The sequence below is a fragment of the Coptis chinensis genome, chromosome 4, assembly GCF_015680905.1.
Source record: "Coptis chinensis isolate HL-2020 chromosome 4, ASM1568090v1, whole genome shotgun sequence".
In the NCBI taxonomy this organism is placed as follows: Eukaryota; Viridiplantae; Streptophyta; class Magnoliopsida; order Ranunculales; family Ranunculaceae; genus Coptis; species Coptis chinensis.
Genome location: NC_141459.1, coordinates 85,390,721 through 85,415,684, shown reverse-complemented (window position 1 = coordinate 85,415,684; position 24,964 = coordinate 85,390,721). Strand labels below are relative to the sequence as shown.

The 24,964-nt window shown below is 39.1% G+C and overlaps 1 protein-coding gene across 1 annotated transcript; it reads left to right on the top strand.

Moving 5' to 3' along the window:
- Positions 1-16,903: 16,903 nt before the first annotated feature.
- On the top strand, positions 16,904-17,440 carry LOC147505283 (uncharacterized). Its single transcript, XM_086605506.1, has one exon. The coding sequence runs from the start codon at positions 16,904-16,906 to the stop codon at positions 17,438-17,440; it is 537 nt and encodes a 178-aa protein (XP_086461632.1).
- The last annotated feature ends 7,524 nt before the right edge of the window (positions 17,441-24,964 follow it).

Genomic DNA, 24,964 nt, shown 5'->3' with positions numbered 1-24,964 from the left:
AATTCCTATAGTCATGCGTTGGGTTCCGAAGTTAACTACAGGTTCAATCTCAAGCATTCCAAGTAGCAACGATTCAATCACCTAAGATAATTTTTAACAGATAATTTGGTATTCAGACCACCTACAACGAAAACAAAACCGCAAACACCATAGTTCGATTCCACTCCTATTTAAGCAGAATGCTTTTGCTAAATTTTACTTAAAACACTAATTTTGAGTCTGAATATCCTCTCTTTTTGAGTTACCAAAAAAAAAAGGCCTCAGTACTTTTGTACTTCTAAAACTCAGAACTATCGTATGCAAAGTCAAAATATTTGATGCTTCAAGTCTGAGCATAGTTTTCTGTACTTCCTGTACATATCATAGCTGACTTCGTTGGGGCTGGAAACTACCTATCACAATTCAGAACTACTTGTGCATTAATATTTGCTTCTCTTATGTCCCTCTTTTTCTTTATAAGTCACTCCAGGACCCTCCGAAACTTCATCTCTAGTTCCAAAACAATGGGATCCTCTTCAAGGTCAGTAGTAGTAATGTTCATCACCATTCTTCTCCTCAATGGTTATTTCAGCCAAGAAACTACCAAGACAGGTCCTTAATTTCATCTCAAACTTCGTTAATTTCATCTCAAACTACCAAGCATATAATTAATTAATACGATCCTTTAGTAACTTATTTTATGTTTTATTTGAATTTGTGTACGCAGTCCTTGCCGATCAAGACCGACACCATCCATATCCACTTAGGAGAGGGTTCAAACCTCCATCACCTTCTGCAAATAAGGCCAAAGGCATGGAAGTTCCTCCCAATGTGCCACCATCAGTAATTTATTAAGCCATCGAGGATTTTTGACGACAAATAAACGTAATTAGTTTTACCTTTTTATTGTGCCCTTGTTATATGGTAGAGGTTCATATATCCATGGTGCTGTATTGCTCTTTCTTTATGTCAAAATCCTGTGATGCTCATTTTGATGTGGCAATATTATTTAATTTGCGTTTCTTTTTATATATATCAAACTAGTACGTGGGCGGTGTGCCTGTTGCCCTTCTGGCAGAAATCTACTCCTGCCTCCAACGCTAACTTGGTGCTCCTATACAAAAACCATGCATACCGCACAGTTCCATTGATCTGACAATGTTAATTGCTAACGTTATGTCATCCAAAGTTGCAGACGCATGAACATGTAACTGGGAGATGGTTCGATGTGCTTGTTCGTTGTAGGGGTACAGATTATGAGACATTGAATCGTTTTCTTAAGACCTGTTTTTTGAATCCTGTCTCCAGTCGATGATAAACTCAAAACCTACACGAAAGCAAAAAACAAATACAAACAGAAAGGGTTTGTTTTCCCAAAATATTCAGCTCTCCCAAACAAATGACAACCGCTGATACTGTAATTCGGGATTGTACACACACAACGACGTGTATATCAATTCAAAGCGGCGGTTGGTATATGGTTTGCAGACATACACACTAATAAGGACAGCAAAACCGGTCAGTGCGCGCTTAAATAAGAACAGAACAGCCAATCCACTTTTGGATTCCTTCCACCACAGAGGAACAAACAATTGATATGGATGGATTGTACCCAAATAATCCGATCCAAACATGCAATTCAATTCGTGACTTTGGTGTGTATCGGTCGATCAGTCTAGTCAAGAGATGAAGCTAGCTTTGCATGGAATCCAGTGTCCTTTGACAATCATCTTTCTTCAAGGAAACTTTAGGAAGTCAACCATTGCATTATTGTATTGCGGTCGGTGACTAAGCAACTTGTTCATAAATTAATATACAGTTAGGGGCTATTTATTTATTGTCAGTAAAAATTTATTAATGAAAAAGCATTTTTTGAAAAAATAAAAATTTTTAGTCTCTATTTTTGTAAAAAATAGTTTTTCACCCAAAAAATAGACAAAATCTAAGGTCCACCATGCTGTACTGGTACTCTCTCATCTGGCCCTCCATCAGGCAGGGGATTCGTGTGTATTGCATGGCAGAATCTTTATTCAAGGCTCTAAATGCCAACGCAGCCATATAGCAGGCGCACTCCAGAACTGCTAGAAAAAATATTTATTGGTAAAAAAATACATGTTTTATGATAAATAGCAAAAACTTGTTTTTCAAGTTAAAAAACAGTTTTTTCTTCTCACTTTTTCATCCAGCTCCAAATATGGATTGCCCATTAGTGAAAAATGCCAAACTTTACTAGTTTGATAAAATAACTTTTAAGAAAAAATCTCAACCAAACATGTTTATTTAAAAATTGTATTTAGAATAGATATTTTTTCAGAAAAATACTTTTTAAGAAAAACTGATTTTTTTTCAAAAAATGAGATCCAAACACCCACAAGCGTTCAATTCTTTTGACTTTATAGATGAGGATGCTAGTTGTTGGCTCGTTTTGAACTTGCTCCCTTCCTACACAAAACGCCTAATAACCCCTACGCCTCCTGGGAACGGAACTTGAGCTAATGTCCACTTCAACGCTTCCAGAAAACTGAAATTCTCACGTCGTACATACATAGCTGAACTTCAGACTAATTTTTATAATCATTCCTTGGCTGCCAAATCGGCAAATCTAACTAATTTTTTTTAAGAATTCGAAGTAGCAGCATTTTTAATCACTTTAGATCGTTTTTGATAGTTATACCACCTAAAACGGCAACAAAACTGCGAACATCTTAGTAGTTTGACTCCGATTCAACCTGAAAGCTTTTACTTGACTCCCAAGTAAAACCTTAATTTTGACTCTTTGTACTTTCAAAAGTCAGAAAAAACAGGGCAACTATTGCAAAGTCAAAAGATTTGATGCTTCAGACTCAAGTCTAAGCAGAGTTGTTTGTAGCTAACATATGGTAGTTGACTTCATTGGTGCAGGAAACTACCTATGCTAATACAACTAATAATGCACTATTATATGCTTCTCTTATATTTTATCTTCAGATCATTTTCCTATATAAGTCAATCCGAGACCTTCCCAAACTTCATCTCCAATTCCAAAACAATGGGAACCTTTTCAAGGCCACTACTAACAATGCTCATCACCTATCTTCTCCTCACTGTTTTCAACCAAGAAACCGCCAAATCAGGTCCTTAATTTCAACTCAACCTAGCTTGTAAGCATATGTTTTGTTTGTACCTTGAAGTAACTTTCTTTAATGTTCGTTCGAATTCGTTTATGCAGTCCTTGCTCATCAAGACCGACACCATCCACTTAGGAGCAGCCGATTTCAACCTCTATCTGTTGGGGATTATACCAATACCAATCGATTCTCCCACTATACAGATAACTTGTATGAATACACTTCAACTCCAGACAAATTCTAAATATCACAAACTATCTATACTAGCATGCCCAACTCGCTAAACAACTATCAACAACAAATAATAATGTAAAGCAGTAAAGGCAAACCACAAAACAAAGATTTACCGTGGTTCGGCCAATGATGCCTACTTCCACAAGAGCTAGTTCTTTATAAAGTGGGAAGAAAGATTACAATCTCTCCTTTCAGTCTCTCACCTTATTAGATCACTCTTATATCTTTACAGGGTTGTATCTCTGTAAATGTTATCTCTCAATCTTGATAGCTTTCAAGATTGGGTTTCTCTCTCTTTGTTTTAGTATGGATTCCAATCCTTCTGACTTGGTTAGGTTTTCCAAAACCTTGATTTTGTTTTTATACCAAAAAACAAATTTCAAGCGTTTCTTGTAAGCAAAGCCCACGAAAAATTAGACTGGGCTAGTCAGTGCTTCCATTTGAGCGCGGGTCGCGCCCAAACACTAGAGTCACGAGCACAGGTGCGCTCTCTCTGAGCGCAGGTCGTGCTCACTCTACTGGAGGCTTCTACGGCATGGGCGCATACTCTGAGCGCAGTCCCGCTCTGACATATTCACGTAGAATCAGCTCCGTTTTTCTTCTCTCCTCATGTGAGGGATAACTCCAACAATCTCCCCCTCCCGAACAGTGAGGGGGGATACCTCCATGCAATTTCCAAATCAACAGGAGGAGTCTGCTACTATTCGGCGGTAGCACAACAAATATCAAACTTACCTTTCGGTAAGACTTTAGTCATCATATCCGACCCGTTCTTGTCGGTATGGATCTTCTCGATACACAAATGCTTGTCTTCGAGTACTTCTCTAATCCAATGATAACGCACGTGTATGTGCTTGGATCTAGAATGAAAACTCGGATTCTTGCTTAAGTGGATGGCGCTCTGACTGTCACATAGAACTACAAACTGTTTCTGCTTTAGCCCTAGTTCGTCGAAGAACCTCTTCATCCATAACATCTCTTTGCAACACTCAGTAGCTGCAATATACTCGGCTTATATAGTGGAGAGGACAACACACTTTTGCAACTTAGATTGCCAAGAAACTGCTCCCCCTGCAAAAATAACCAGATAACCGGAGGTGGACTTCATCGAGTCAACATCACCTGCCATGTCTGCATCAGTGTAGCCTTCAAGTAAGGGCTTATGTCACACCCCGAATTTCGACAGAATTCGGAAAAACATTATTTGTTCCCGACTCTTCGATCTCCGAGGTGTGACGCACTCTCAACTCCAAAACCCATAAAAACAGTTTAAATATGGCGGATAATTTAAAAACCAATAAAAATTTCAAATTAACAAAAGTCCTCTTCATTACAAAAATTAACAAATGAAAATGCAAATAATCTTATCTCAACTGAAAATCTATATCACCTCAAAAGAAAACAAAGCCTATCTTGAAAAGTGACGCTAACGCCAACCATAAGCAGCAACCAACCTTCTTCAATACTAAACCTGTCAAGACTTATCAGCTATGTTCATTTAATGAACACACCCGATAAGCAAACATGCAAATCGGGTCAGCATTATAAAAATGCTGGTGTGAGTAGCTATAAAATACAATATATACTTAAACATATATTTACACAATCTATAAGGCAGTTAGTTCCTCCACCGAGGCGCCTTAACTCCCAACAACTAATACGACATTCTTAACTACAATAGGTAAGGCAAGTAGTTCCTCCACTGAGGCGCCTTAACTTCCAACAACTAATACAACATACCATACGCATAATAAAAAGACATTTAGTTCCTCCACGAGGCGCCTTAGGTTCTAACTAAACTACTAACCAGCCAAAACATATACAATCATCTATCTAAAGATATATCATTTACCAACATATGACCATAATTATATTAATTAAAGCTTTCTTTGTGTGTCCCTAAAATTCACGTCGTATCTATGTCTTACCTAGTTTCCCTGGCTACCACAATCGCTTTCCAACGCCGAACATGTACATCCACATGCCTCCCCTTACATAGTGAACCACTCGCGTGTAACTACCCCGAAATTGGATGCCGCACCACCGTAACCCTCACACGGAAGCCATTATGCAAGTATCGCCACTATTCGGCATAAAATATCGCGTGTCTCGTTCTATTTTACGAACGGAATAATCAAGCCACCATTCGGCTACGCCAGAAGGGCCATTCAGATTCACTGAAATGCCAGAAGGGCCAATCATATTACTTACGCCCGAAGGCCATTCAGATTCTTGAAACGCCGGAAGGGCCATCATCATATTACTTACCGAAGGCCATTCAGATTCAATCGAACGCCGAAAGGGCCAATCATATTACTTACCAAGACCATTCGATTCAATCGAAACCCGGAAAGGGCCAATCATATCACATACGCCCACACAGGGCAAATCACATGAGTTGTGGTAGCTAGGTTCTAGGATTTTCATTACGTAATTTATTCAGGTGTCATACATTTATGACTCATAATAATTCCACTATGTCACGTGCAGGTCAAATACCTTATTGCACTAAACCACAATATTTAGAAATACCTCAATATATCTCATAACCATTTTCATTCTTTCACGTGCCAATATATTACGTAAATGTAGCACAATTAAACAGTCCACAGTCCACAATCAAAGCCCAATATATATATGCTTTACACACTACTCACGTCAAATCTTAATTAGATAATGACAAACAACGTTATATAATCTTCGACAATATTTTATTATTATATTTGTCCATATTCTTAAATATATAAAAAATTCGAAAAAGTCAACATTCCACGGTCAACGGTCAAAGTCAAAGTCAACACGTCATGGTCGAAGTCAACACATCCTGGTCGAAGTCAAATTGTCATTGTCAAAGTCAAATTGTCGTTTCCATGTTCGACAGGTTCATGGTCATAACCATAGTTCATGGCTAAGGTCAAAGGTGCATGGCTCATGGGCTCATGACTAAGGAAACGGTTCGGACCCAACTAGCCGAGCCCAAACCTTAGAACCCGAAAGTCTAAATGTTGAAAGACCCATTTAGATCTTTATTAAGTCCTATGGACTGGCCCCAAACAATATTAGAAACTGGCCCCAAAACAGTTAAGTGGTTCGGCCCAAAAATTGAACTGAACTCGGCCCAAAAACTTTAAATTAAACTGGTCCACAACTTAAAACAAAACAGACCAAACCGGCCCATGTATCTATAATTAGAACTGGCCCAAACAAAACAATCCAAAAATAGAACTGGCCCAACTTAAAAGATTTAAAATCGGCCCAAAACAGAAAATAGAAATTAATATGGCCCAACAATCACCCAAGGCCCAAGCCCAAATCGGCTACTGTTCATCTTCTCCAGGCTTCTCTTCCTCCACCACCAGCCACCAAATCGCGCCGGCCACCCACTCCTCACTTCATCAAACCGATTTTACTCCTTATCAAAAACCAAACACCTTTAATTAAAGCAAAAACCGAAAATCATAACATCAAAACTCTTCCTAAATCCAGATCTGAAATACTTCCCGCCGCCATTAATGGAGCTTCGACAGCTCCCATCTACCGCCCTCACCCACTCAAACACCACTAACCAACATCACAACACATCACCACAAAACACAACAACCAATTAAACAAAAAAAACAGCCCAACCACCGGTTTGGCCACCGCCATTCTCGCGTCCTGGAAGTTTCAATCAACGCCCAGACTCCCCACTACCACCGACAGTTCAACCACCCATACACTTCACCCATCCAAATACCCAAACAAAAAAACCCAAACAACAAAGTTTAATCTAAACTGGGCGATTTCTGGTAGCCATTATCACAGTTGTTCAAGCTTCCACCACACTCCCCAGTAAACCAACAATCTCAATTCGTATCCCAACCACCGTATTAAACATTGTAAAGGTTCAGATAAAAAAAAGATAGTATACTGATTTATTCTTGGCTCAAGGCGCCATTGTTGTTGTCGCTCTGTCGAGCTTCAACAGTCCAAAAAAATATAACCGACTTTACTAATAAAAACAGAACAATCACGGACGAGGAAGAGCAAGAAAAATAACAGGAAACAATGCACTCTCGTAAAACTGTTATACTCCCGTAAAACATCTCCGTATAAACTGTATAGGCGATAGACGAGAAAAAGGAAAAAGAAAAGCTAAACTACTACTCATTAGATAATGGCCGAATCCTTCCTAATCCGAATCGTCAAGGCCCCAACGCTTAGCCCAACGAAATTTCCTCCATTTTAATATATTTTATTCTCTATGAACCTTATTTTCTAGAACAATGTGTTTATATACTTGGGTCTGAAACCCAAGCCCAACACAGACTCGGGCCCAGAAATCAGGCCCGCGTATCCCAAATCCAATCCAGCCGATTTTTAAATAATAATTAAATTAATTAATTAATAAATAGATAAATACGTATTTTAAATATGGGCGTTACAGCTTACTTCCACCAAAGCACAAACAAGATTTGGAAGTGCCTTTGAGATATCTCAATATCCACTTAACACCTTCCCAATGCTCCCCGACCGGATTTGATGTAAATCGCTTACAACCCCAACGGCGAAAAGCAATATCCGGTCTAGTACACACCATGGCATACATCAAATTGCCCATCGCGGATGCATAAGGAATCTTTTCCATCCGACTCGCTCATGCTCACCCTTAGGACACATCTCTTTGGTCATGCGAACTGCCACCAAGCGGACAACCGACCGGCTTTCGCTTGATCCATGTTGAATCTCTTCAACACCTTCTCAATGTAGCTTTCTTGAGAAAGCCACAACTTCCCACTCTTTTCTCATCACGGTGATCCGCATCCCAAGTATCTGCTTTGCTTGACCCAAATCCTTCATCTCAAAGGACTTACTCAAGTATTTCTTCAACTTGATATCTTGTTGATGTTTGGGCCAACTATCAACATATCATCCACATACAAAGAATAGCACTATGAAATCCCCATATCCGAAATCTCGAACAAACGCGACAATGATCTCGAAGCGGACTTCTTGTATCCTTGCTTCGCCATAAAGGAGTCAAACTTTATGTACCACGTCTCGGTGTTTGCTTCAACCCATACAAGCTTTTTATCGGCTTGCATACTAGGTGCTCCTTGCCTTTGACCTCAAACCCTCTGCGGGCGGGTCCATGTAGACATCTTCTTCAAGGTCTCCATGAAGAAAAGCCGTCTTAACATCTAGTCGCTCAACCTCTAGGTTCATACTTGCGGCCATACCCAATACCACCCTGGGATAGAAGTCATCTTCACTACAGAGAGAAAATCTCATCAAAGTCAATCCCTTTCCTTTGACCAAATCCCTTCACAACAAGGCGAGCTTTTTGCCTTGGGTGAGGATTGTTCTCCTCATGCTTGACTTTGTATATCCACTTATTCTTGAGAACTTTTCTCCCTGTGGGTTTCTCAACTAACTCATAAGTGTGATTCTTATGCAAAGAATCTATCTCGTCATGCATGGCCTTCAACCACTTTTCTTTGTCTGTACCTTCAAGTGCCTCTTGATAGTACATAGGTTCTCCACCATCCGATAGTAGCACGTACGTATGTGGTGGATACCGTTGAAGCTAGTCTCCTCTGTCGGACCTCCTTGCTTGACTGGGCCGGTGCCTCGGAGGATGCACTTCGCTTACTCACGGTGGTGGTTCATGCATCTCATCTGCATCTTCTATACCAATAGGTTCTATCCCATCATGAGCAATAAGATTCTCATCATGAGCTTCAAACTCATGGTTCTCTGCATTCTCAATGCCTTCTGCACGTTCCACAGTAGGAACTTCTGGTTCTGAATCAACAAGATCATTGGTAAAAGCCTGTAGCTTATCACCCTCCTCAAAGTCTGCTATGGTTTGGTCTTCTAAGAACACAACATCTCAACTTCGGATTACCTTCTTGTTAATCGGATCATAGAGTTTGTAACCAAACTTTTCATCTCCATAACCCAGAAAAATGCACTGCTTGGCTTTGTCATCAAGCTTGGATCTCTCATCCTTCGGAATATGCACAAATGCCCTGCACCCAAATACTCTCAAGTATCCATAATCAACATCTCTGCCTGACCATACTTTCTCTGGATAATCACTATTCAGAGGCTTTGCCGGCGACAGGTTGATCACATGCACGACTGTACGCATTGCTTCTACCCAGTAGCTTCTAGGTAGCTTAGAGTGAGATATCATGCATCTCATCCTCTCTACAATGGTACGGTTCATTCTCTCTGCTATTCCATTCTGTTGCGGTGTCTTGGGAGCGGTTTGCTCATGACGAATCCCATGACTCTGGCAATACTCTTTAAATGGCCCAATGTACTCACCCCCATTATCCGAAATAATACACTTCAACAACTTCCCAGCCTCTTTTTCCACCATGCTGTGGAATTTCTCAAACACGCCAAGTGCTTCATCCTTGGTCTTCAGACTATAGGCCCATATCTTTCTTGACGCATCATCAATGAATGTCAAGAAGTACGAAGCTCCCTAGTGGGACTTTACTCTCATAGGACCACATAAGTCTGTGTGCACTAGTTCAAGGACAATGTCCTTTCTGTGAGACGGGAATCTTTGGAAAGACACCCTGTGTTGCTTTCCTACCAAACAGTGAGTACATGTATTTAAATATGTACCTTTAATGTCTGGCACGACCTTTGACTTAGCAAGAACTTCCATCCCTTTTATGCCCATGTGACCGCGATCTCTTGTGCCTCGGTTCGGATGAAGCTTTTTCTTACTCGCGCGATTCGCTTCGCTTTTACACAAACTAGCCTGTGTTTTGTAAAGAGAGCAAGTTTTCTTTCCTCTGGCTGCTACAATGGAATCTCTACTCAGTTTCCATACCCCGTTACCAAACGAGTTTACAAAGCCATCGTCATCTAATTTCCCAGCCGAAATTAGGCTTAACTGTATGTCAAGGACATGTCTTACATCCTTGAGTGTCAAGGTGTAGCCGACATTGGTTTCTATATAAACATCTCCAATGCCTATAATATTTGAGACGCCACTGTTACCCATCCTTACTTCACCATATTCACCACAGCTGTAGGTAGTGAAGAATCCCCTGTGCGGTGTGACGTGATAGGATGCTCCTGTATCTATCACCCACTCTGTATCCTGACATGAGGTACTAAGACAGCACACACCACAATCTGACACAATTTCCATTAGGTCGTCGACTAGTGCGGTAGTATCTCTACCTGTGTTTCCGTTCCTCTGCACCATGTCTTCATGTACATAGTTATTCTTCTTATCCCTCTTCAGTGTCCTACACTCATATCTGAAGTGGCCTTTGGTGGCACAATAGTAACATTGCCTCTCTGTCTTAGGAGTTCTAGCTTCACCCCTAGATTTACTTCTGTCATCACCTCTAGAACGAGATGGTTTTCTGTTTTGACCTCTCCCCCATTTCTCTGTGAAAAGGATCTCTGAGTGAGAGGAGTTGCTTCTTGCACTCCTTCTAGTCTCCTCATTCAACAAGGACGTGGTAGCCATCTCCATGGTAACAATTCCATCCTTGGTCGCCCGGGTGTGAGAAACCGCTAATGTCTCCCAACTTTCGGTAGAGGGAAACAAAGCCTCAACTTCGCCTCCCAAATTGATCTTCATCAAATGCATCCGATTGATGATATTCTCAGACTTCATTAAGATGCTTAGACATTGAAGAACCTTCTTGGTACCGTTAATTCCAAACTTCTTAACGACTAACACTTTGTTTCCACCCGACTTTCTCTCATAAAGGTCTTCGAGTTTCTTCCATAGACTGAAGGCTGTAGTCTCTTGAGACACATGGTGAAAGACACGCCGTCAATCCACCGTCGAATGTATCCAATCGCTTTTACGTCAAGCTTTTTCCACTTTCACGGCCTTTTTTTCGGTTTTACTCCCTCATTCTTAATGGGAAGTGCCAAGTCCTTGCAGTATAGCAAGTCTTCCATCTTGGCTTTCTAGATGGTGTAGTTCTTCCTATTCAGACTCATCATGCGAGTGTTCACGGAATGGTCCATCTCTACAAGCTATTTAACCTCAAATCTTCTCTCAGGAATTTCGTCAAACACCTTCTGACCAAGATTCGGATAACACCCTAGGCTATTCCAACCAAGGCTCTGATACCACTTGTTGGGGATTATACCAATACCAATCGATTCCCCCACTACACAGATAATTTGTATGAACACACTTCAACTCCAGACAAATTCTAAATATCACAAACTACCTATACTAACATGCCCAACTCGGTAAACAACTATCAACAACAAATAATAATGTAAAGCAGTAAAGGCAAACCACAAAACAAAGATTTATCGTGGTTCGGTCAATGGTGCCTACTTCCACAAGAGCTAGTTCTTTATAAAGTGGGAATGAAGATTACAATCTCTCCTTTCAGTCTCTCACCTTACTAGATTACTCTTATCTCTTTACAGGGTTGTATATCTATAAATGTTATCTCTCAATCTTGATAGTTTTCAAGATTGGGTTTCTCTCTCTTTGTTTTAGTCTGGATTCCAATCCTTCTGACTTGGTTAGGTTTTCCAAAACCTTGATTTTGTTTTTATACTAAAAAACAAATTTCGCGGTTACTGTAGCGAAGCCCACGAAAATTAGACTGGGCGCGAGTGCTTCCATTTGAGCTGGTCGCGCCAAACACCGGAGTCACGAAGGCGCAGTGCGCGCCGCCTGAAAGCAGTCGTGCTAACTCTACTGGAGGCTTCTACGGCATGGGCGCGGTGCGCTACTACTCGAAAGATCGGCAAGCCTCGACATATTTATCGTAATCACTCCGTTTTTCTTCTCTCCTCATGTGAGGGATAACTCCAACATCATCACCTTCTGCTAATAAGGCAAGAAATGTGGAAGTTCCTCCCAATGTACCACCTTTCGTGATTCAATAACCCGTCATAGAAGATTCTTGACGAATAACGTAATTGGTCAGATTTTACTGAATCCTTATCGTTGTATGGACTGGGATTCTTATATCGTGATTGTCTTGGGTTGCTCTGACTTTACGTGGATGCATATTCGATGGCCTTATTTTTTAGTTTGCTTTTCTTTTTGGCTTAATGTGTATCATACACTAGTGCGTGCCTATACGTTATGTTCTCTGCACAAATCAGCTCACCGTCCTGCACTACCTTAGTGTACCTTCAACTCTTCAGCTGCCACGCATTCAGCACAATTAGGATGACCTTGTGATCTCATCGGACACGGTCATGTTTTCCACCCACAGGAACATGTGTGGCAGGTGGTACCATTCTGAAACTTTGGGCTACATATATAGCCGTTTGTCTTGACACTTGAATCCTGTCATAAATCTGATGACCTCAAAATGCATAAGAAAAAGAGTACGAACACAAAGGCATTCGTGGAGGCCCTGCTTTGGGGTTAATCTGGATCGCTTCCGACCAACTAACAAAAGCATGCCCATACACTTATCTACGTAATTAACTACATTTGTACAACATCCTGTCAAATCCATAGTCTCCAGAAACCTCCGTTTTTTTTTTTAAGTGAACTGACTTTTGTATTAAGAAGAAAAGAGGGGGAAATCCATTACATAGTGAAATTCAGATTTCATTGAGGTTATGGTGGAATCGGTAGAGATCATAGGGGATGCCTTCTGTTTTCTTTCCGTGGTGGCTCCAAGATCCTATCTATAACAGTCCTAGAGCTACAAGCTATTGTTAAAGTCTGAAAACTGCGCAGAGGAATGGATATATAAGTATCATTGTCACCAAGTATGGTACGGGTTTAAAACGGTGTACTTGAAAAAAACTTAGTTCGTGTTTTAAACCAAACGTCTCGGAAAAAAAACGGAAAAAAAAGCGTAAAAAAACGTGGGGCATAAAAAATGGGTTTAAAACGGTAAAACGGGTTTAAAACGTATAATACGTAAAAGAAACCGTAAAAACCGATGATAAATAATATAATAGATAAGGAGTTTGATTTTCTATGAAAGTGGAAAAAAAAATAGACACATAAAATAAAAATAATAATAATACAAATGAAAGAAAATTCAAATACATGAAAGTATCAAATTATCATTACTCATCCAAATACTAGAAGTTTTAGATTCAGTGCCAAAACACTACTCAAAATAAGATACTACTAATTACCAACTATAATGGCATAATTAAGTACTACAAATAAGTTAATAACTTTAAAATTTTCAATTAATTATTAATAGTCCAAAACAAAATAGAACGGTCTCAATAAGTCAATATAACGCCTACTTTTCAAAAAGGTAAACTCCAAAATCCTTTTCTTTTCTAGCGTTTTCTTTTAGGAAAAAAAAAAAAAAAGTTTTAAACGGGAGATTTTCAAAATCTCGGGTTTTAAACGTTTTTTAAGTTTAAAACGGCTTTAAAACGTTTAAAACACGTTTTTTTTAAAAACCCGGGTTTTAAACTGGAACAGACGCCTTGCCAATATCTCGGGTTTTAAACGCGTTTTTTTCAAAAAAACGTTGTATTTGGTGACAATGTATATAACTAGGCTATTAATTATACTAACAGATTGTAAGATAGTTGTAGACCACTTAGAAAGGAAAAACCAGGACCATGCATCGAGATTCAAGCGCTTTAGCTAACCACTTATTTCGGCAGTCATTTTAAAAAAAAGACCTACAGGGCTACTGGGAAACCAATCAAGCGGCAAATTACTTAGCAAGACTATGTAATGCAGATGACTGTATGAGTGTGCTTGCTTTACCTCTCTCCGAGCAACAGACCAGTACTAAAACCAGAGATGCTCCAGCTTTCTCGTATACTAAAGTGTAACTTTGCTTGCAATAAGTAAATGATAGGGTTCGCATAAACCAAACTGCTTGCTCTAACAAAATAAATACTAATCAAATTTCACACTTCTCACTTCGTGAAGAATCTTTGGAGAAAAAAGAAAAAAGAAAAACATATTACATTCTTATACTCAGTAACTAAGCACCTTTACCACTACCTCACGTCAAACCATCCTTAAAAAACACAACTGTAGTCTACTCATGCCCTGAGCAAAGCTAAAACTAGTTATATAGGTTGTAGATAAGGGATACACACTGACTAGACTATAACACATGCAAGTTAAGATAATAATTAGGCTGACGAATAACAATACATTATGGAGAATCAGAAAAAGTGATTATTGACAATTTGACATTCGAGGTAAAATGTCCATAGCGCTTTTGAAGAGAGGATTTGGCAACATACTCAATCTGACTCAGAAGGATAACCGAATTAGAGTATTGCTGTGCACAATGGCTTAACCATGCTTTGCAAAAACGGTCATCAGTGCCTGGTGTAAGTACAACGTACACGCAAAGAAATATAATGGAGTACGGAAATTGTGAGCATCGGCATGTAGGAGTGGTCCCTATATTGCTCTTGTACTGTCACCATTTCTAAATGTTGCCGCTAGTACAAGAGCTAGGCATTTAGCTATGAATGAGTATTAGCTCATTGAAAAGTTGAGATTTCAAACTAAAACTAAGAAACATAAAATGTCATTTGTAGTGGCCAATGAAAAGAGGTGGAGAGAGATGGACTAGGTCAACAGGAGAAGGAATGGGAGGTAACATAATAGGGGAAGTCGAGGAGTATGGGATCGTGACTGCGGAACCCTAAACCGCGGACATGGCATAGATACGACAGCAAGAGGGACCATGGGATGGAAGGACAGGTGGATGAGCTAGATGAAGTGGAGAACGGGTATTGTAGTGGCCTAATAAAGAGAGGGGGACTGGGTCAACAGGAGAAGGAGGAGGATGTAACCTGATAGGGGAAGACGAGTATGGGATCGTGACTGCGGAACTCTAAACCGCGGACGTGACATAGGTACGGCAGCAAGAAGGACCGAGGGATGAAAAGACAGGTGGGTGAACCAGATGAAGTGGAGAAGAGATATAAAAAGAAGAAGATGAGGAGAAGAAAAAGGAGGGCCGCACAGTGAGAAAAAGAAGGAGAAAGAAAGTGAAAAAAAGAAGAGGACTAGGTCTAGTTTGGGGGTTGTAGTTCTTTGGTTCTTATTGTTTTCTTATTAAGAAGTTTTAGGTTCATACACTTGGCGCTGTCTGTGGGGAGCGAAGAGATTGTAGAAGGCAGATTTGACATCGACAATGAAGAAAGGGGTAGGCAGACTGAAGAGGGCAGTGGTGCAAGATCCAACACCGGAGGCGGTGATTGATGAGGAGGGAGATCAAGAAGTGGAGCATGAAACAGAAGAGACCCGGCTTATGCGAGAGGAGAACGACGAACTGAGGAGAGAAAAAGAAAGAGCGGAGGAGCAAGAAGGGGAAGAAGCAGGTGAGGAATCTGACGATGAGGAGGGCGGGCTAAACCTTGTCGAAAATCTAGTGGCTGGCTTGACCATGGAACAAGTTCATGAGATGATAGACAACGACAGAGAGGCGAATCAGCAGCAGACAAAGGGACGTGGGGGAGCGGCTAGCTAAGTGGTAGCCGGACTAAATCGCAACCCATTAGCGGATGACTTCTGGACGTCAGAGGTGCCGAAACGATTCAACCAACCTAGGTTTCGAAGGTACGACGACAAAGGAGACCCGGTTGACCACATCCATCATTTTCGACAACAGATGCTTCTCTGGCAAGAGGCTTGGTATGATGGATTACGGTGTATGGTGTTCTCGTCTAGTCTGAAAAGAGGGGCGTCAGACTGGTATTACCGGTTGCCAACGGAAAGCATAAGAAACTTTCAAGAGTTGGAACAGGCGTTTATAGATCACTTCATACACCATAAAAAATGAGTGGTGGATATCGCGGCATTATTCAATGTTCGACAAAGATCCGCGGAGTCAGTGAGGGAGTATCTGTGTCGGTTCAAGGTCGAGACATTGAAGGTCGAAAATCTGGATGAGAGAACCGCAGTGATCGCATTTGAAAGAGGGTTATTGCGGCCAGGAATAGGAGTACACCAGTCTGTGGCGAAGAACGAGATTGCAACCTTGCATAAGCTATATCCACGAGTGGAAAAATATATTAAGTATGAGGACACTATACAAAAGGAGTCTAAGAGGTCAGGGAAAGCAGTGCTATCATTGGAGAAAGACAGGGAACACCAAAGAGTAGGGGCGTCCGAAAAGGAAAGCGGTGGGTACTGCAGATGCTCACCAAGGGCAGAAAGAAGCCAGGAGGGGATTCGAAGGGAAAACAGAGAAAGAAAGCCATACCGTGAGATAGAAGTGACGCCGCTAAATAGACCACTGAGCGAAATATTATCATTGATTAAGAACCTGCAGGGATATGAAGGGACGCGAAACACCAGTAGAACTACCTTATAAACCTTTCTGCGCCTATCACAAGATACGCAATCATGAGACCGACGACTGTTATGCACTAAAGTGGTTGGTTCAATGATTGGTGGAAAAAGGGAGGATGAGGGAGTTTATAAGGGGAGCACAGAATGAGGAGTGTATGCTGCGCCAGGACCGGATACTAGGAACTATTAATGTAATTTTCAGTGGAGAGGTACTATTGTACTAAGTCATAATGCTCATAAAGATAGGGTGAGGAGAACCGCGAGTATCCAGCAGATCAATGACGGGACAAACAGACCGCGACCAAGAGTAGGGACATCGAAGGACAGAGACATGATCGTCTTTAGCAGTGCGGACCTACGGGCAGTGGATTCTCCCCATGAAGACGCGTTGGTCATCACAGTAGCAATAGACAATTACATGGTGAAGAGGGTGTTGATCGATTGTGGTAGTGTAGTGGACTTGTTGTTTAAAGGAGCTTTAGAAGAAATGGGGATTGATCCTAGGCAATTGAGGCCTTCGCGGACTAATTTATACGGGTTCAATGGGAGTATAATGGAGCCTATGGTAGAACTCTTATTGCCTGTAACCACGGGTCCAGTGACGGTCTTTGCACGGTTTATGGTGGTAGACTCTGCTTCTCAGTACAACGCAATTTTAGGGAGGCTGTGGATTCACGAGATGAAGGCTGTCCCGTCAACATACTATCAAGTGATACGGTTTTCTACCCCAACGGGTATGTATGAAGTTCGTGGAGATCAGGTGACGGCCAAGAACAGTCACAGAGGAGTGAAACGATTGATCAGCGGATCGGAAGAAGAGAACTCAAACCCTAGGAAGAGGCAGGCATACACTACACCATTTGGGTGATTTTGCAACATTTGAGATTTCTTATTAGTAACAGATACTCATCCGTTAGTTAATTACTCACATATATTATCCGTTAGAAATGTTTATAACCGTTAGTACTCATCTATGCAAATACTGGAATTATTATGTAACGGTTATTGGATATTTTTTAACGCTTTGGAATGTGTTACAAACTAACATATCAAACTAAATCGGTAGAAAAAGAAAATAATCACACCAAAACTTAAGCGGGATTTTTTTTTGTTCTCGCGCCCAGCGTTCCAAAACATAGCACATGCCTTAATCCCTAAAAGGAAAAAAGAAAAAGAAAAAAGAAATGAGTGAAGAGAGAAAAAGAGTGGTGTTTCGCTGCTGTAGCTAGGGTTTTGATTACTCTTGGTAAGTCGTCCTCTCTCACTAATTTGTTCTCCGCCTTCTCTTCTCTCATCTTCAACAATCTGTCTTTGGTTGTGATTTTAACTATTAGTTATTTGGTTTTTGATTTTTAAGATGCAATTTGGTATAAATTTGCCTCAAATATCAAACAAGCTTTGCGGACTGAGGGTTCAATTTGCTCAAGGTAACAAATTTATGTACTGATTTATTGCAAGTTTGGCTTTTAGGTCGTGGGTTTGGTTACACTTTGAATTATTGGGTCAAAGATGCATTCTTTATGGATGTATTAGTTGTTTGATTTGATTATTAGTAATAAACTTGATGATGAAGATGAAAATTAGATCTGTTTGTGTTTTCTTTTTTGATTTGATTGATTCAAAGTCAAAATCTGTTATAGTAAGCATTTAGATTCATAAAGTGATTTCATTGACTGTCCGATCTCTGTATTTAATAGTGATATTAGTCGGTGATGTTTGTTAATACTGATATCTGTTTTTAATAGTGATGTTAGTCGGTGATACTCCACCAATGCAAACTTATGAAAGTCTTTGCATTGCCGGTTCTCAGCCCGAATAAAGGAGGAAGAAGGGGGTCTCTTGGAAGTTTATTTCTGTATAAAGGTAGACATGATGGGCTAGTGATCCATTTCAAGAAAGCTTTTGGTGGTGGTGACTTTTCAAAGGTAAACATGGCTCGTCCAATTTTATTAGTATTTGTTAAGTATATAAGCTTTTAATTGCTATATCTGAGATGTATTTGATGAACTTAAGTGTAGGCATCGAAGGGCTGTGGCCGTGTTATTGTCTTTTTGTTTCAAAATGGGAATGAGATGCAAAAACTATAGTCTAATAAGAAAGCCACTCAAGCTAGCAGGTGGCATTCCCTATCTTTTTTTTTTTTTTACTTCAGTTATTTGTTTTAGTTTTTATAAGTGGATGTGTTTAAGATTTGGTTTGGCTTCTTAGGTTCACTTTAGTTTTATTTTTTTCGACATACTAAGCTTTTATCAATTCATGAAATTTTGAGAAGAGCCAATGAACTCACTGAATCCATACAGCCAATTCCCAAGGACTTGGATTCAGCTAGTATGGTTGGATAAAGGGGGAATTCTTTCTTTAAGAAAAAGGTAGATCAGGTGGGTGCTTTAATACTTACCTTTTTGGTAAGGAAAGGAGGCTCTAGAATAGCGAGTAATAAAGGGAAATGGAGAGGAGCAGCTTGGCTAGAGGAAAGGACAACACCCATTTCCTTTATGCAAAGTTAACATAAAGATTTCAGGTAAGCATTTCCAAAACTAATTTCAAGGTTGTACCCATGTTACTTGTGAAGAGATAAGTGTCTTTATAGCATGAGCAAGGATATCCACTATTAGTATCATACACATGATCGACATGGTACTTACATGTGTATATATAGGATGATATAATTCCAGCTACTTTAATATTTCCTTGCTCTAATTTTCTCATGTACATCACCTTGTGATTGTACACAAGTTTCTCATATAGCTAGTTGTGATTGTTGTTAAGTGTACGTGTTTTGGATGGACTAGAACTTTGTTGAGTTCCCTCATTGCATCTTATCTCTTGGTCCCCGAACACATTGAGGAGGATAAAGGAGTTTTAGAGAAAAAAAGAAGTTGCGTGAATCTTGATCCGAAAGGTGTAGTTTGTTTATTCTTTACTATTTATGACACTATAACTCATACCTTTAGAAGCACTTTGCTAGATGTATATGATTGCTCTATAAAACTGAAGGTGTTGATCTGGCTACTTTAGAAATACTTGCCTTTGTTTTGGAAAGTAAGTAAAATTGCAGCGTTCACTCTAAATCAACCTCTTGTCGTTCCATTCTCAGGTGTGTTATTATGTCTTTTAGCTTCTACTTTTGTTTGCAGAAAGCAGGAGATTTTCTCGTGTACGTTGGCCTCAATGCGGAAAATGAGATAATTCATACACTTGCATTCTTAGGAGTTCTTATGATCTGGTCACAGGTGTGATACAAGTGACTTCATTTCACTTGTATTCAAAGACAAAACCTTTACCTTCAAAGGAGTCTGCAAGAAGAGCAAAAGCGCTGCCTTGTGAAGGATTACATCCACTTTTTAAGAACCTACTAGAAGGTAGCGAGTTGACAGATATGTATTGTTGTATTTTTCGAATAGTCAGGGTAATTGTCAGTAAGCTTTGTTCACGTTATCCAGTTTTGATATTCCTATTGATCTTATGAATGATGTGCACTAGGCCAAAGCAGACAATTTTGGAAGCGGAAGGTGAAGCTGCTAGGTGAAAACATTTTCAAGTAATCTTCTCAACTGTTTCATACTCTTTATCATGAAAAGTGTTTGATGGATTCTGAGTTTCATTCCTCTTCCGAATTCTTGCTTCCTTTTAGCTACTATTTCCGTGCGCTTTTTTATTTTATGGTGTCAAACCGTCAAAGGAACTTAGATAAGTGCATCGAGCCATTAGATTATTCACGAGGTTCATCTAGTCAATGGTTTGACGTCATGAAGAGGAAAAGAGCTGTTCATGAAGAAATAATGAATCTGGTGCATCCGAAACGATCTAGTGAACAAGCAGATAAGGTAAATATATGTTTATATCCAAATCATGCTAATTATTTATTTATTTTTCATTATTAATTGCTTTATCATTATCTAATGTTGTCAGTTTACCTAGAAGTTGTCTAAACTGCAGAAAAAATATTGACTCGGACATTAGCATGTTATTTGCATGCAAGTTATAATTTTCTAGTTTTTCATTTAGAAGATTAACATGCTGATCTCGTTACTATTTTTCTTTAGGATGCCAGGGAAGAGGATGAAAAAAAGTAAACACGGTTCGAGGAGAAAAGGAAAAAAGGTCTTTTACATCATCCTATCTTTTGTTTAAGTCCAACTGGTTTTAAATTCTTTTCTCAATATTCTCTCCATTCCCTTCTCATATTTCTGTTGCCAGTTATTGAATTATTTCTGTTTGAATGTTGAGGCTAATGATGTTGAAGTGAATGTAACATACTTGGGTTCGATTCACTATTATTGTTGTTTTTTACTTCAATCTTTGGAAGGTCGGGATACAAAAGAAAGGCGAAAAGCTTCAAGGATCGAGGAATTCTACATAAGCTCGGTCCCAACAAATCAAGTAGGTTCCAATCCTTTTATTCTCTGGTTAGAACTTTTGCAGGTGTAGTCGTGTAGAGTGTAGAATTTGGCAATGAATATCTTCTAAATACTTAAAACAACCAAAGTTGAAGAAGAAAATTTCATAGGTTTAGACGGAAATTAATCAAAATAATAGAGGTTGCATTTTCTTTAGATCTGCCTTTTTAGGGACACTTTAGCTGCAGAGCTTTTATGAATGAAATATTTACATAATCACTCAGTCTCACAATGAATATGACTTGTCCAGCATTACCAGAAGGGAGTGGCCTTCTTATATTCCTACTTGTTTCGCTATATTTTTTTTAAATGTTCTTTTCAAAAAGAAAAAAGGACGGAATTTCCTTTTTTTAAAGGCAGGAGCTTCTGAGCTTTGCCACAACCCACAACCAGAGAGTTTGTAATATCATGTACTCACAAAAACCTCTCTACTAACTAGGTTTAACTATCTGCCGGTATCTGCTACAAAGTGAATCAGGGTGTCCAGTGGCTCAGACCTTGGGTAGTTAAACCCACTCTGGGTTTGGTATTCTTTGTTTTTAAGTATGTAAAGAAAAATGTGCGAGACTTTAAAGGAGAATGTGTTCTTATCCTTTGTGAACTAGAAAAAGCGTGAGTACAGGATAATTTTTCCTGTGTAATTAAATGAGAAAATATCTAGTAGTAAATCCCACTATGGGTTGGTATTCTTTGTTCTCAAGTCTATAAAGAAAAATGTGCAAGACTTAACAAGAGAATGTGTTCTTATCCTGTGAACTAGAAAAAGTGTGAGTACATAAGAATTGGGCCTGTGTAAATAAATGAGCAAATATCTAGGTAGTAGTACCCCGACACCTCCCACACACACACACCACCTTAGTTTCTCTTTTTTGCTTAATGGTGAGATATTAGCTTAATTGCATTTTGATATTGTTTTCAGCATCTTGAGGTAGGACTCTCAGTAAGAGGTAATGAAGGATTTGGATCAAGCAGGTAAAACATTTAATGCAACTTCCTTTAGGTTCAAACCCACTATCACCATAGTAATTCATAGTCTTAAAACTTGAGTGGAAAGTTCACTTTTGTGCTTAAAATGGGAAAATATAACTTCTTTTGATCTTGTGTAAACATCTAATTGATTGTTATAGGTTGGATGCTTTCGCCGTTCTTGATATAGTTGCGATGATGATAGCACCGGTTTTGCAAAAGCGAAATCGACTATCATTGGGATAAGGTACTCCCTATTCCCAGCAACGCTATTTTTACTGATTATTTTTCCTCAGGGATTCCGTAACATAACTTGAATTATTATTTTGTCAACATAAACGTAAGAGGTACATTAAATTAAACGACAATGACCGTGTGACTGCCAGTGGAAAGGTATGGTTTTATATCCTGATCTTAGTCTTAAACATGCTTTGTTCTTATGTTCGGATATGAAATTTAAGTAAATATGAGTATCCAGGTGTCAAGGGTAGCAATGTTTTTGACTGAATTAGTATCTCTGAAGGCCTATTGTGTGCGTTGAGTATCTGTTTGGTTGTGATGTACAGTGGAAAATGAAGGTATTTAGGTTATACCTGGGACTTTGGGGTTAAAGTCTCTCTTCTGCGGGTCTGCTTTTGGTTTTCAATTACTTTATATGAACACAAACTTCAAGTGAGCTTGCATTAGAAAAATAAGACTATAAAAGATTCCAAAGTTTCACTGTGTGGCCCTACATGTTTGTTGAAAAGATGTTTTACATTTTGTGCAGGTCAAGACAGAGTGGCTCGAAAATTAAATCTACCAAGACTGGAATATATAAGTGGTGGAAAGAACGTTCACACCATAAGGTATCTTTTAGGGGAACAAATTCTGATGGTGGCCATTTGGAAGTTGATAGAGGCTTCTCAGGTATTCTTTGTGATTTAGAAACAATCTTCAATCATGTAAGCTTGACTTCTTTCTTGCTTTCCTTGTTTATATCATGTCTGTTAATTCACATATCATCTTTTCTTAAAGACTCTCTTATAGCATGCTAAAATCAATAGAAACTTTTCAATAATGCTCGGTTTGGTGCCAATGCTTGCCAATGGTTTGTTGCAAAGCATAGGCCCATTTGGTCATACTTAATTAATTGAGAAAACTCTGTAATGACAATTTTGGGCGTCTACATTGACCACATAGGGGTGTCATGCAAATCAAAAGATTGCCTTATGACATTCATTTAATTTACAGTGATTCTTCTATTTCATAGGAGACCGTCAAATGCGAGGTGATAATAGAAACTATAGAAGGGGCCGTTCAGAAGGGGACAGAGGCTTTTCAGGTATTGTTTATGAATTAGAAACAATCTTCATTCATGTAAACTTGATTACTTTCTACATTGATCACATACGGGTGTCATGCAAGTCAGAAGATTGCCTTGTGACATTCATTTAATTTCTTGTGACATTCTTACGTTTTATAGGAAACCGTCAAATCTTGAGGTGATAATAGAAACTATAGAGGGGGGGCGCGTTCAGAAGGGGACAGAGGCTTTTCAGGTATTGGTTATGAATTAGAAACCGTGTTCATTTCATGTAAACTTGTTTACTTTCTGCTTGAAATTTGTATGAATAATCTTTCTTGCGTGTAACTATCTTATCTCACGTAATCTCTTATATCAAGCTCTTTATTTTATGGTGTCCATTAGCGTGCTGAAATCAATAGCAACTTTTCAGTAATGTAAGGTTTGGCGTCAATAATTGCCAGTAGTTTTTTGGAAACAAATTGTACCCTTCTGGTCATATTTAATTGAGAAAACTCTGTAATGACTTTTTCAAGTGTATAATGACAACATATCGTTGTGATGCACAATCAAAAGATTGCGTTGTGACCATTCTTCTATTTTATAGGAGACTGTCAAATGCGAGGAGATAACAAAAATTACAAAGGGGGCAAGAAGCACGGTATTCCCAATGCGCATGTGCCTTCGGAAATTAGAAATCCTGATCAAGTTCGCAAGAGAAGACACAACAAACCAGTAAAATCTCATACATGAATAGCAAACCTGGAAAGGGCAAGAAGTTTGGGAAGAATGGGAAAAAATGTAAGTAGGTGAACTGTTCAAAGGTGTGATACAAGTGACTTCATTTGTTTTGGTTTTCTTGTCACTTAAGTAGTGTAGCTTTCAAATAGCACTGATGTTTTATGAGTTTTGAGATATACTTTGATTGAAAAGTAGTTAAATACCTTCACTTCCATCCCTTCATAGACAATGCATTTCAATCCGCTGATGTTAATGTTGTTTTTATCTACTTGGCAGATCACTGACTTGCCATTTTCCCTATACTCAACATTTGTAATTGAGGAGCGACATGGTTTCAACAAAGTGCGTATTGTTGTTTTGGTTTTTCTGATGCAGGAGCAGTTAATATTTTTGCTATGCTTCTGCATTATTTTCTGTGTTGATGTTTTCATTGCATTTACATTTATATATAACCACTGGAAGTATCAATTACATTTTATGTAACTTTCTTCTCTCATTTCTCTAAGAGTATCAATTACACTGTGGAGTAAAAAAAGGTGCAGGTACAGGTACGTGCACTAGTACAGGTGGCCCATGTTTTTTTATACAATGAAAATTTATTAGTAACGGATACACAACCGTTAGCAACTGATTTTTTTTATACAATGAAAATTCATTAGTAACGGATAACCAACCGTTAGCAACCGAATTTTTTTTATACAAAAAAAGTTCATTAGTAACGGATACGAACTGTTAGCATTAGAAAATCAAAGTGATGCTTAATAAATTTGGAAACCGTTACTAATAAATTCTAACGGTTATGTATCTGTTGCTGAAATTAATTTTAGTGACATTTTATAACCGTTAGTAAATTTTGTAACGGATAATAAACGTTGCAAATATTTGTTACTAATATTTGTCACGCTTTTGTGTCGACGCAAGATAACCGTTACTAATATTTTTTGTAACGGATGCATATCCGTTGCAAATAAGCTGTTATGGTGTAGTGATAGCAATTATA